General features: G+C 36.8%; 1 protein-coding gene across 3 annotated transcripts in view; it reads left to right on the top strand.

Moving 5' to 3' along the window:
- Positions 1-14,974, top strand: part of LOC139974821 (UDP-glucuronosyltransferase 2B4-like) — a 38,847-nt gene extending 23,873 nt beyond the window's left edge. For all 3 annotated transcript variants that reach the window (XM_071982278.1, XM_071982269.1, XM_071982287.1), the window contains exon 5: positions 11,051-14,974. In XM_071982278.1, the coding sequence (XP_071838379.1) occupies positions 11,051-11,339 (289 nt within the window). In that variant the 3' untranslated portion in view covers positions 11,340-14,974. The remainder of the gene's footprint in view (positions 1-11,050) is intronic.
- The last annotated feature ends 308 nt before the right edge of the window (positions 14,975-15,282 follow it).

Genomic DNA, 15,282 nt, shown 5'->3' with positions numbered 1-15,282 from the left:
TAGTACCAGAATAAAGTTTGTAAGGTTTGGAATTTTTAAATGGAATGCATATTAATGAGGTTTTAAGCATAGAAACCTAACAGTTCAGTCCACTTCTCCTTAAATGTAAGGTGTAAATCAATGGTTTTCTTCTGCCCCCCTCCATCTCCCCTTGCTTCCCCCCTATCACTCCTCTTCTCTTTTTTTACTCCACACCTTTCTGTCTTTTTCCTTCTCCAGTTTATTCCTTACCCCCTTCCCTTAATCCTCTCTTTCCACTGTTTATCTCCTACCTCTTCTCTTCCCCTGTTGATTTCTTCTCTCCATCCCTTGTCTACTAATCCCCTTACATCTATCTCTTTGTGTTCACCATGCTCATTAACCTGTCTGTATTCTGTGCATGTTTTTGTCCCTTATGTTACTGTTACTTGTTTTAGCCTCTGAAGAAGATCCTGCTAGATCCTGCTAGGAAACATCAGGCAAACTTACTTTTACACAAAAGATTTATAGCAGCTTTTCTACATAGGAAGTGTAGTCTTTGATATTAGACAAGGATCAACAGAGCCTTCAACACTGCTACACAAAATCTGAACACTAAATTATTCCCTGGAAAATGAAATTTCCAAGCAGTCATCATTGTTGCCTTCCCCACTGACAAGAGCACCCTCCCCCTTCAAAAAGCATCCCCCTCCCCCCTTCAAATAAACAAGCAAAGTAACAATGGAAAATACTTGAAAGATTCATTGACATTGGTGAAATATCTCCTCTAGTGCTTCGGTCTCCTTCAGAGATTAATTTATGTACCTCCCAGAGAGACGTAATTGTCTAATTTAAATTAAAAACAAAAATGAGAGATGGAACCGCCAGGCAAACTAGATTTGGAAACGTCTTGCATCATTTAACAAATTGCTAAAATTCGAAGGGAGCTTCAAACTGATAATATAAAGTATAAGTGTGTTTGAGAATGAAATTGGTCTGCTCCCAATGAACAGAATTATGAGCTGGAAATTGCATCCTTATCCAGGTATGTCCTCTCTAATGGTTATCCCATGCAGGACATAAAACACAGCATATATTAAACTGACAAGATCATTCACAGGGACCATACAGTATGTTAGTACTGGCGTAACGATGACTGTAAACGTATACCCCCGGTCTTCGGCTACAACCACCTTCTTCACCTTTTCCATCGGATTTTGTCCACTTACAGTTTTCCTAGGATCAGAGTTTTTTCCCATCCACTGTTTTGGAGGAGTTTTGAAGCAGTTTGCTGCCCATTAGATATTTAATTTGATCCCTAATAGTTCATATAGTATTTAAAGCTATGAAGGTATAGGTCAGCTGGGAGTGTCAATGTATATCTTGTTTTGGCTCAATGGATATAATGCTTTGATATTGTTAACTCAGTCTTGTTTTTTGTTGTAACTAGCTTGATTCTAATGCTGGCGTGGCACTGTGCAGTAAGCATTTCTCGCTCTTTGTGCCGATTTGTCTTTGTGGTTGGTGTACAGTACTGTGAAATAATAAATAAAAAAAAATTTCTGTGTCAAATCAGTAGCTTTTATAGAAGTTTAGGATCCGGAATAGTCGATCTACACTGAAAAAGTTAAAAAAAAAAAAAAAAATTGCCTAAAGAAAACGAAATAAAAAAAAACAGGACAAAGATAATTGAATGGGGTGACTGCGTGTTATTTCTTTGAATTTCAGTCTTTTGTGTACATTGTGGTATTTTTTGGTTGCTTCTATCGTACTCGAATTTGTGGGGTTCTGTCTTATCACCTTGGCTATAGTATTTTACATAATAAAGAACCGCAAGAAAAAAAATTATCTTTCGAAAAAAACGTTGTATGTATGATTACTTAATACCAATTTTCAAAGTGTGTACTGTAGATGACCCAAAATTGGATTTATAATATTTCACAGCTAATTAATATTTATTTATAAAAAATCGGACTGAAAGGTTTCTTCAAAGTTATAATCAGCAGCTGCTATCCTATCAATTTACTTAACCTATCGCCAAATCCATACATTAATTTGCAGCATCTACATCTACTGAGTCAGGAAATGAACCTCCAGGGAATTTTGTAGACCTGGTAGCTGTTTGGTAAAATTGCTGGTTGGTAAAAATCTGTAGGCGGCCAAAATTTGCAAAATCTGCGTAGGCAAACTTGGCAACAGACTTTCAGTAATCGCTGCTGTAGTAGAATAATTTACCTACAATAAACCTAGTGGTGTATATGCTACAGTACTCAAGAGGACAAACATTCATCACACAATTTCTGTCATTTTTTTTTCTCGAGCCGATGTAAGCTTCACATTTGCTCCCGGCTAGAACTGACATTTACTTTAATGTCAGAGAAAGCTAAAAATAGAGATCCGACCGTGTCTTGACAGTCGGGGTAGACAGAATCAGAGGCGACAGAACCCCGTTTAAAAAAGCTGTTATTGCTACGGTGATAGATGTGCTCGCCGATTAAATTCACCTCTTTAGAGTGTTCAATATGTGGTGTTGGATCGACGAGTCATTGCACATGTGTGTTCAGTACGTACATATGCGGTACGGGTTTCTCATAGTTGTGGCCACATGTCACTTGCTTACAGTCTGTTTGCAGCTGAAGTGTGCAATCATTATTGACTGCAAGCTGTTGCAGGCCCTGAAATATTAAATAGAAGCTATTGAACATGTTCTGTATAGTTTACTTGTGGAATTTTTGTTCTTGTAAATTAAAATCATTCAAAGATATTGATTAGCCTTTGTCAAGATGAATAGAAAATGTTAGATCCACATTTGAGGGCAAAATGATCTTGAAATCAGAGATTAGACTATGATAATTTTGAGTCACATGCTTTTCTTAATTCCCACTGTGCATTTTCCTTTGGATTTATACCAAGCTATGTACATTAATTTTTGCACTGACAGGATAATGCAGAGTTATAACTGTGCCTTGTGGTTTTCTACAGGCAAATGGATGAAATCCACTGGCATTGAGCCAGGATCATGTGACCTTGTAGCATGATTTGCCCTTTCTCTACACTCTTTTTACATTCGTTGAAAATGCAAGTCTTAAGGAAAGAAACACAGTACAATTACACATCCAGGCACTCACATACAACACAAATATATCCTGGCACTTTGTCTTTTAAGAGCAGCTCAATTGAACCGTGACTTTAATTGAGCTAAATTGAACCGCGACTTGATCTTTGAGTGTGGCTTGATGTGATGTATAACCTATACATGAGATTTTCCAATATGATGGAAAGTTCAAAATTGACAAAAACTGCTGCCAATTTGTTTGTCATTTATAGAAAACCTTTTCAAGAAATGGCAAAAACACCAAAAAGTCAACTTTTCTTCCCATGCAGTACTATCATAATTAATTCAATGTATGCATGTATAGTACAAATATCACCCAGTAAACAATTATAAAGTGTGAGGAGTGGGAGAAACACCAAGCTTTGGGAGGATACGTTTCTCTAGACTGATATTTTTAGTTTAATTTCAAAAGCGTCACAAGATATCCTTTCTTCTGCAGTCGTGGTGCTGTTTTGCTGGCACTGAGCCAAGAAATAAACCTGCGTACATCTAATATCGTAATGGCTTACTGTGGTGTAATAGGTAAGAGTGACATTGTGTGCAAACAGACAGCCATAAAAATGATGGGTCTGAACTGTATAGAGACATTTCATTTTGGAATATTTTTGAGAAAACAGCATTTTACCAAAAATATTCATATTCATGAGTGTTGTTTCACTGTATGACATGGGAATAATTAGGGTAAATTTTATTTTCACCATGTCCCATTGAATTTGATACATATTAATATATGTATAACATATAATTGTATGAGTAGAGATAGTTACTTTATGTGGGCAGACATTCTCTACTGCGTCATATATTTCAATCAAAACTCAAAAAAGTGTGTACACAATTCATACATGTTGCTGGTAGTAGTTTTGTGCATGTTTGGAAAGTCAGCAGGGAAACTGAAGTCATACTATTAAAGCTGTGCACGAATTGTCATATATTTCTGTACATATGCAGTAATACAATGTCAGTCGTCATTACTAGCGCACTATTCAATTAGCATAGAGTAAGTGCATGCATGCATGGCCACAGCAAAGTTAATATCTCGAGTTAGAGCCGATTCACATGCTACAGTAGCTACATTCAATCCTCTATACATACTGTAATAGTTTAAAAACTTAACAATATAATTGTTATTATAATATATCATTGCACCATGTAATACTTATATGCAACGATATTGTTGTGGATGTTTTACTTTACAATATATTATTATGATACAATATTATTTGATAATACCTTGTGAAACGGATGACACAACAGTATGTGCAACAATATTATAGTGGATGTTTTTATACAATACTATTTATGATACAATATCATTTTATGATACTATGTGAATCTAGTGAATATTTAGAAGAGAACAATAATTGCAAATGGAACAATCAAATGCATTATTAGAGCAATACATCATACTTTAGCAGAAGATGAATACATGGACACACCAACAAACAGGGGAGCAGCTGCAACATGGAGCCATCAAATACATTATTAGAGCATGTTCAATACAACATGCTTTAGCAGAAGATGAATACATGGACACACCAACAAACAAGGGAGCAGCTGCAACATGGAACAATCAAATACATTATTAGAGCATGTTTAATACAACATGCTTTAGCAGAAGATGAATACATGGACACACCAAGAAACAAGGGAGCAGCTGCAACATGGAACAATCAAATACATTATTAGAGCATGTTTAATACAACATGCTTTAGCAGAAGATGAATACATGGACACACTAACAAACAGGGGAGCAGCTGCAACATGGAACCATCAAATACATTATTAGAGCATGTTCAATACAACATGCTTTAGCAGAAGATGAATACATGGACACACCAACAAAGAAACAGGGGAGCAGCTGCAACATGGAACAATCAAATACATTATTAGAGCATGTTCAATACAACATGCTTTAGCAGAAGATGAATACATGGACACACCAACAAACAGGGGAGCAGCTGAAATATGGAACAATCAAATACATTATTAGAGCATGTTCAATACAACATGTTTTAGCAGAAGATGAATACATGGACACACCAACAAACAGGGGAGCAGCTGCAACATGGAACAATCAAATGCATTATTAGAGCATGTTCAATACAACATTCTTTAGCAGAAGATGAATACATGGACACACCAACAAACAGGGGAGCAGCTGCAACATGGAACAATCAAATGCATTATTAGAGCATGTTCAATACAACATCTTTTAGCAGAAGATGAATACATGGACACACCAACAAACAGGGGAGCAGCTGCAACATGGAACAATCAAATGCATTATTAGAGCATGTTCAATACAACATTCTTTAGCAGAAGATGAATACATGGACACACCAACAAACATGGGAGCAGCTGCAACATGGAACAATCAAATACATTATTAGAGCATGTTCAATACAACATGCTTTAGCAGAAGATGAATACATGGACACAGCAAAGAAACAGGGGAGCAGCTGCAACATGGAACAATCAAATGCATTATTAGAGCATGTTCAATACAACATGCTTTAGCAGAAGATGAATACATGGACATAGCAAAGAAACAGGGGAGCAGCTGCAACATGGAACAATCAAATACATTATTAGAGCATGTTCAATACAACATGCTTTAGCAGAAGATGAATACATGGACACACCAACAAACAGGGGAGCAGCTGCAACATGGAGCAATCAAATACATTATTAGAGCATGTTCAATACAACATGCTTTAGCAGAAGATGAATACATGGACACAGCAAAGAAACGGGAGCAGCTGCAACATGGAACAATCAAATGCATTATTAGAGCATGTTCAATACAACATGCTTTAGCAGAAGATGAATACATGGACACACCAACAAACAGGAGAGCAGCTGCAACATGGAACAATCAAATGCATTATTAGAGCATGTTCAAAACAACATGCTTTAGCAGAAGATGAATACATGGACATAGCAAAGAAACAGGGGAGCAGCTGCAACATGGAACAATCAAATACATTATTAGAGCATGTTCAATACAACATGCTTTAGCAGAAGATGAATACATGGACACACCAACAAACAGGGGAGCAGCTGCAACATGGAGCAATCAAATACATTATTAGAGCATGTTCAATACAACATGCTTTAGCAGAAGTTGAATACATGGACACACCAACAAACAGGGGAGCAGCTGCAACATGGAACAATCAAATACATTATTAGAGCATGTTCAATACAACATGCTTTGGCAGAAGATGAATACATGGACACACCAACAAACATGGGAGCAGCTGCAACATGGAACAATCAAATACATTATTAGAGCATGTTCAATACAACATGCTTTAGCAGAAGATGAATACATGGACACACCAACAAACAGGGGAGCAGCTGCAACATGGAACAATCAAATGCATTATTAGAGCATGTTCAATACAACATCATTTAGCAAAAGATGAATACATGGACACACCAACAAACAGGGGATCAGCTGCAACATGGAACAATCAAATGCATTATTAGAGCATGTTCAATACAACATGCTTTAGCAGAAGATGAATACATGGACACACCAACAAACAGGGGAGCAGCTGAAATATGGAACAATCAAATACATTATTAGAGCATGTTCAATACAACATGTTTTAGCAGAAGATGAATACATGGACACACCAACAAACAGGGGAGCAGCTGCAACATGGAACAATCAAATACATTATTAGAGCATGTTCAATACAACATGCTTTAGCAGAAGATGAATACATGGACACACCAACAAACAGGGGAGCAGCTGCAACATGGAGCAATCAAATACATTATTAGAGCATGTTCAATACAACATGCTTTAGCAGAAGATGAATACATGGACACAGCAAAGAAACAGGGGAGCAGCTGCAACATGGAACAATCAAATGCATTATTAGAGCATGTTCAATACAACATGCTTTGGCAGAAGATGAATACATGGACACACCAACAAACAGGAGAGCAGCTGCAACATGGAACAATCAAATGCATTATTAGAGCATGTTCAAAACAACATGCTTTAGCAGAAGATGAATACATGGACACACCAACAAACAGGGGAGCAGCTGCAACATGGAGCAATCAAATGCATTATAATGTTCAATACAACATGCTTTAACGAGTAAACAAAGCATCTGTGCATCAGTCAACAGCCAATCAGAGAGAGACAGAGAGATATTCAAAGCAACACTACTGCGGAGATGATGGATAATGTTTGTGAATTTATATCCACGATTGATTCAGGGTTGTACTGTACTTTGGCTGTAATAAAAAAAAAACTACCAAAATCTATGGATTTTACTTTACTTCAGTTTGTTGGCAGGGTCTGCATATACACAGATCTGCTTCATGGTAAAATATTGTCTTTCTAGGCTTCCATCTTCCATTGCAGTGTTCGTCTTGCATATATCTAGGTAACTTCCTTGCCAAGTATCTGAGTCATTTGCCTGTTTGGTTTCTAATGTAGGAGTGTCCGTGTGTCGTGATAAGTGCATTTCCGTATACTGTAGTTACAACTGACTAGAATCCTCTATTTACTTGCTTTATAATGGAAGGCTTGCAAGGTCACTTGAAAGACTTTCCACATGATTTTAGAGATTTTATTATCTCGTTTTATGACTCCAGAACAAACTCCTGGCCAAATCACTTCTTGTGATTTTTCTAACTGTGCAAAATATCTGTGTTTGGGTGAGAGCTATGGTGTTTGAAATAGTACTGTCAATCATATTGTCATTAGGGCAAGCTCATTTTAAATGTAAACATACTTGGTATATTTATGCCAAAAATTTTCTCAAAAAAAAGGGTTGAATGCTATGCACAGGTTAACTCCAGGGATTTGTTGTTAATTAGTATACATGTACAATATTCATAAACTTGGAAGTTAACAGTGTAGGGTGCTTGGTGTGTACAGCTGATGTTGGTATCTTCAATATGATTAGGCACATGTTGACTTTAGTAACTGCATCTATGTGTTAAAGGCATTGAAGACTCGTCCCAAACCGTGTGCGGCCATCTGAAAAAGTCAACTTTCTGTTGCTTGCAAGTGACGTTATGTTTGTGTCTCTACAAAATGCAGACAGTAATGAAAGGTGATACCTTGTTATATTTAGCTGGACCTGAGATGTCCATCGCTGTATTGTTCGTACACTGTGCTGTGGGTATTGACCGCAGCTGTATGTAATGACTGTACACTAGTGTCGAATTACCGACAGTAGCAAACTGTGTGTGTAGTTTCTGGGATCGATGGTGGTGTCTTACACTTCTGTTACACCTCATTCGAAACTAGGTCAGATTACCGGCATTAGACGTTTCTTTTTGCGCGAGTCTTGACACCCTTTAAAATCAACGAACAAGATGGGATCACACTAAAAACAAGGGGGGGGGGGGGAAATAAATAAAATAAAGTTGATTTGGAAAGAGAGAGGAAGTTGGCAGTGACTCAGAAGGAGAAGCAGTATACTAGGATGTTACCAGTATTAATAAGCTAGTTTAATAAAGAGTGCAAAGGACGAGGGCAGATGGGCATTAACAAGCCTACAAACCAGGTATTTCTTTTAGGATACATTAACTTACAAGTGATTTTTGTCTCGGGGATAGCAGGGAACTTTTACTCCTAACTTTTAATATATATCTGTTGTGAGGAAACAGAATAGCTTGTGGTTGGTACATTGCTAGTTCGTGCGAGTTTTCAAAAGAGGAACCGTTGCAAATGCTGTACAATGAGTACTGTATGTAAAGCATTGCAAGTATGCATGCATGTTTAAACTGAAAGTGTTTATCCGTGCTATATTAAGGCACTAGTCCCCATGCAGCTGTACAGTTACTACACATGTACATCATGGCTAATTGTATGGATTGATGTTACTCTAGTTCTGGCATGTTTGTTACGTTGCAAAATCTAGACTGTAAAGCTTAATAACTGTACTTTCAGCAAATTTATACAGTTTATATTTTAGTTGTTAAAACCTACCTTCAGTGATGCACGTGTTATGTGTAAACATGTGATTGAAATGGGGTCACTCTTTCCAGTGTAACCGGTTTCCTTTTCTGAGCAGAATTTCTAAGAAAGGAAACCAAACAATCATCAAAATATAATACAATTCAGCAATATATGTGTGTAAGTGTATAATGTTATATGTCACAGGAAATCACATGAGGTAGTAGTGTACGTAATAGCTGTATAATGATTAACAAAATGCCCTGGCAATAATAATAATAGATATGTATGATAGTAAAGCGTGATGCATGGTCAGGCTTATTGTAGAGAGACGTACTACATGCATGGGTGGTAACTAACGAGTTGATTAATGATATCAGAACCAATTTGTTGTTTCGTTTATATGCACTGGAGCAATGAGATCCCCATCTGTTAGGCAGTATGTGCAGGGGGTGTATATATATTGGATATATATATATATTGGATATATATTGGATATATATATATATATATATATTATATATATATATATTATATTTATATGCATGGCTGGGTCAAGAATATGCAGGTAGTTGTGAAAATTCATAAAGGTATACAATGGAGAATTATAAATTATATATAACTGGAGATTTATTCAACTGTAAGGGATCATGGGCCCTTAATGATTAACTGCAGAAGAAAGAAGGTCATGCTACTGACAGGATGTATTCATGTACTTTAATACTATATATTATTGATATTATAGATATATATAGATATGTATATATATATCAGTTTGAAGCACCCCGATGTCCCGAGCAACTACATCTATATAGCTGAGCTTATGTTTTCCCCTGTTTCTCCTTCCATGTTTTGGTGTCCACATGACAAGTTGAGAGACTGGTTCCTTGGTGTTCCTGTATGAGTGCCCTGCTAGTTCTTCCTAACTTGATGAGGGACAGAAATAAATGTGCAAATCTCAACATGATTCCGACTTCTGTCGACTAGAGAGAGAGAGATACAGTATATATATATATAGTGGCTAACAAACTGTACTGTAGGAACATTGGCATGTAGTAAATTTTAGTGTATGGTACTAATCCACTTTTCACTATAGTTTAATACATCTACATGCCATCTAATAAAACCCACCCACTACTGCACAGCCATCACTTGTTACATGCAGTAAGATTCTAACCAGTTCATTGACCAATATATATTTACATTAAGGAACTTAAATTAATGTCATTATCCTTTGGAATATATTGGTTCGTATCGTGAAAGTTCATAATTACATTACAGTACCTAATCTCTCCTCTTATATTTCGTGACATACTATTGAAAGCTATCAGAGCGTTCAAGAGAGACAGACCAACAACTTATGACAATGTTGCAGGCTGGAAGCATGCCAGCTCCTAGAATGTCTGTCGCACATTAAAAATATCATTGGCACTGGTTAAGAGTGGAAAAAACCCCGGCCAATTCAGATTAGAAGAAGTGATTAACTGTAGTTTCATTAGGCAGTTTGTCTCTAGAGGAGGAATTGTCTTTAATGTCAGCCAGCTGACAGCTGTTTACATTGTCACGTGACAGGTTATATATAGTTGAGATAAAGTTCATGTTTATTCCCTGTCTCGATGTCTTCCTTCAAAGGTACCATTGGTGCAAGAAGTCTGTCATGTATATAGGCCTATGTTCATATTAATACATGTCAATAAAATCAATATTTATGTTGATGTGAGTCTTACAGGGGCAATTAAGGGTTGCTGCACCTTAGCTGAAGAACTTTTGTACTATATTTAAAAAATCAATGCCAAGGCTAATTTGTAATTTAAACAAAACATTAATTTACTCAATTGATTATTTAGAGTTCAAAATGTGGTAATTATCCTCAGTCATTGTTCTGCAGTTACTCTTCCCCTCCCATGGTTTTGCAAATTTATTCTGTAATAAATAAATCAATATTAATTAAAATCAATATATTCAAACATTAAGATATAAAACTTGGAAGATTTTCAGCCGTATCTTTTGATAGGAATATTCTCTTTTTTTTATCCCCCTCACAGCTACAAAGAGAACATAGTGAAGTTGTCGGCAGCATGGCGAGACCAGAAGCAACATCCAAAAGAGAGGGCAGCAGACAGTATTGAACATGTCATTAAACATGGCGGTGAGATCATGCGTTTCTACGGTAGCGAGCTTAACTTCGCCCAGTATTACCTTCTAGACGTGACGGCGTTCTCAATATTCATGGTTTACGTTATAATCTGTATCTTCCGATGCCTGATACGCTGTCATATGAAGTTCTACTACTACAGGGTTTCCATCTCTAAGGCAAAGCTGAAGGGTTGCTAGGACAGATGGCTAGTAACCATAGCTACCAAGTAACCTTGAATGTGTTCAATATTTTTATTGCACACATGGGTATACATATTGCTTTTTCAGCTGTTCCAATAATATTACACTACCGATAGCTCAATAAGTGGCTAGTTGGGCTTCCAAATTTAGCCATTTTAAACCTATAATTTTGAATGCCAATTCACTCAGTTTTTTTGTCTTTGGTACAGCACAGTACATTCTCTCAGTATCGATTGCTACGCAAATTTGTAAGAAAAAACATCAGCATTTTCATTTGAAAAGAAAAGATTCATCATGTCACATGCTACTTTGTGTACAGTAATTCTTCAGTTTATATTAAGTTTGTCATTCGTCGGTTATGGGTTTATCGGTTATCGGTTAAAAGCTTGTTTTGAGCCTTATATTCTGTACGACAATTGCCCATTATGTGATTTGGTTTGTTAATTGTCTGTTCAATCCACTCCCCTCTAGTAGATACTACTATAATAGGAATGGTAAATTGAAAATATCCAGTTATTTCGTTTACCTTCGTCAGAGCTGCCAACAGTAATTTGAATACATTCTGTCTGTAAATATAGACTTTTTATGGTCGTTGTTATATTACGGTTTAAACATGCATGATTTTACTTTATACGTGAATAAATTGCGTTTAAACAAACTTGAATCAACAAAGTGTTGACACTATTGGGCTATTGGGCTATAGTGTACTATTGGGCTTCTCTGAACACGGTTTATAGCAATGCTTAGGGGCAGGGTACTGTACGTGGGTAAAGTCATATCCAGGAGGTTTGTCCGCAAATGTTAACTTCATATAATATACATTCATTTAACTTGCCGGCCATCAATTAAAACATATATGTCAGAATGCCAAACTACAGTTGGAATCATTTAGTGAGAATAACCTACAGTATTTTGAGTGGTTGGTAAAATGGATATCAGATCATGTCAAATTAATGTTTCTTATTGCGTGGCCCTTCTAGTAATAAGGTCAGCAGTATCCAGGCCTGTAGCCTGGGTATACAAAGTGGTGGCACAAATGGGGGAGAGAGGGGGGGGCAAGAGGGGAGTGCAGTAGTTTGCACAGAGGGGAGAGGGAGAGGCCTGAAAGAAGCCATCTTGAATAAGGTTACTCACTGGACTGTGCAATAAAATACAGGTCGTCACATTCAGTTAGCATCGTGGAATGTATTACTTCCAGGAAAAGCTGTCCAAAGGTCGTCCTTCTGAAATAACTGCTGTATCTATATCCTCACAGCTGAAGCACTTCAGAAACGATGGCAAATGTCAAACCACTTGTTATTCTAGCTTGTGGCACAGCTTTTAGTAAACCATTAATACATGGTTTAGCCTCAGGTGAAATCGGCAGACTTGACGCAAAACAAAGATGGAATCGATTGGCTGTCGATAACTTTCTAAATGTTGTAAAATGTCCTCTTCAAAGCTCAAGTTGAGATTTTAAGACTTTCCAACAAACTATTGAAATAGCAAGGAATCATTTATCCAGTATCACATCACCAAGATGGCTTTGGGCAAACTCCAGAACAAGTGCAAAAGTCGTATATATATACAAGGAGTTTTTTTCCCCCGGTACACATGTATAGAAGTATGTTTTATAAGAGACAACGGTTCAAAGCTTTCAAATACTGCTACACAGAAATTGAAGACTATGAATAAATCATTCCATCACAGAGATATTAGCATTAGCATTAGATCAAAAATACTACAGGCTGTTTTGAATGCCTTCTGTCATGTTTCACTATAAGTTTTATCATTTAGATAGTAGGGGAGTATTTATTAAACTGTATGCCACCTTATTATTTAAATACTCACCACATGTCAGGGGCTGGCTCACACATGTCATAGCTTGGTAATTGCCATGTGAATGGTTGCTTCTGAAATGTGTTAGAAGAACCCAGTCAAACTTATTCCAGTCACTTCCCCTTTTTAAGACTGCACACATTTGAAAAAGAAATTGAAAATATTAAAAACCCTGATTCAAATTATCATGTAGCAATGGCAAACTTCATCATGCAAACAGTAATAATGATGCCAAATTTAAGCATTTTACCCCCAAAATTTGCTGGAAGTTTTGCATAAGTTTGTTGACGAAGATTCGGATCATCCCACTCTACTTTCTTCACAGGGTTCTCATAAAAAGAAAAAAAAAGAAAAAAAAATGGAATATATACCAAATTATTAATTATGACCAATCACATCTGTCCCAGATAACGATTGCTGGTTTGGCATCATTCCTCAGACAGATCACGAATAAATTTGTACATTTCGACCCAAATCCAAAGCTTCTATTTGCTTTGAGAATAGCAGATATCGTTCAGAGAAACAGGGTTGTATTTGACAAGGTAGAATCACCTTGGATGTAATGATAGAGTGTCACGACATGTGAAGCACCATGTATATTTAGAGAAGGAAACCTCTCAGCCCCATTAATCCTATTGAACCATTTTATCTTCATGTACCTGAGGGGTTCTTTCTATAACAGGAAATTTGAGACCAAACTTTCAGACATAAATCAGAATTTCTAGGTGTTTTTTTCATGATCACCTTTCTGTTCAGAGAAGTGACTGAAGGTTGCTGCAAAGTCACCTTGTAAACATGAGAGGAAAGAGAGCGTCTGAAAGGGTTACAAGATTGATTTAGAGGGGTGGGATGACTTGACACTGCTTAGGAACAGTTTTATCTCATAGTTGGTAAACAAAGTACAGTACCTGTGATCCATGATAGTTCACAGTTGTCTACTAATGTTGTTGTTGTTGATGATGGTGGTGCCCTTCGATCAGCAGTATTTATTTTGTATTAATAATTTATTTATGCTTCCTTTTGACATTCAAACTGTTTTTTTCATTACCTTTTTGCTTAATTAAGGATAGAATATTTTGACCTTTCTCCAAGAATTTCTCAGGTTCCCTCTCCCCCCCCCCCCCCACCTTCCTTCCATGGCGATCACTTCCTTCCTGGTATTTTTTAATTTAAATTGAAAAAGTAATAAATCAAAGGGTAACACATAATGTTGGTTGATACTGACTATTCATAAAAATAAATCTCTTGCATGCAAGATATGTCTTTTTAAATATTTGACATTTGGTTGTAAAAAGTATGTTGCTACAGGAGGTTAAAGAAATGCAAAAACTGTTGTCCATTTTAGTCAGAAAATTAAGACCAGTTGCCAGTGATAGGAGCTCTCTGAGTAGACTCTCATCACTGGTATAACTTTTCCCAACAACTTTTGTCTGCAATGCCTGATTGACTTGACCCAGGTCTAATCTGTTATTAAGTACTATATATCAGAACTACAGATGTGGCCGCAGGATCTTGTAAAGAAGCGGACTGCATGGTTGTGGTAATCTATGCTTTTGAATTTTTGTGTGAGGCTGAAACTAAAAGAGGGTATCCCCCCAACACACACACACACCCTTTATATCCTAGCATGGACCTTGCTATCATGGATGCAACTCTTAATTCTCAATTCAAGGTATACTGAATTAATACCTTGAAGGTGGTGTACAATCTATATGGAAATGTACAGTAGACCTCTCCACAACATAAAGATTGCATCAAGTATCTATGCTTGTGTAAGCTCTATGGAAGTGCTAACATTTATTTAAATTTCAAAGTTACTGAGGCTCACATAACTGAAATTTCATGTCTATACTGAAATACTGGGGTAGCTGTTTTATATTTTGAAATCATAGTTGACCAGTTCAAACACTCCATGTGATCTGGTACAACCCCACTCAAACAGTGTATCCCAATATGATAGAGGTTCAGCAAAGGTGTGGGCGCTGTTGCAAATTAATTACAATGAAACCATGTTAAGTACTGAGTTGATACTTTATTTATGAAGGCTGCCACCAATTTTGTAACAACATGACCAAATCTTTTCTTTGGCCTGCCATTTGTGCAAAGAGCTTATTCCCCCCCC

Source organism: Apostichopus japonicus, chromosome 2 (genome assembly GCF_037975245.1).
Source record: "Apostichopus japonicus isolate 1M-3 chromosome 2, ASM3797524v1, whole genome shotgun sequence".
In the NCBI taxonomy this organism is placed as follows: domain Eukaryota; kingdom Metazoa; phylum Echinodermata; class Holothuroidea; order Aspidochirotida; family Stichopodidae; genus Apostichopus; species Apostichopus japonicus.
This window is presented reverse-complemented; position numbering and strand designations above follow the sequence as displayed.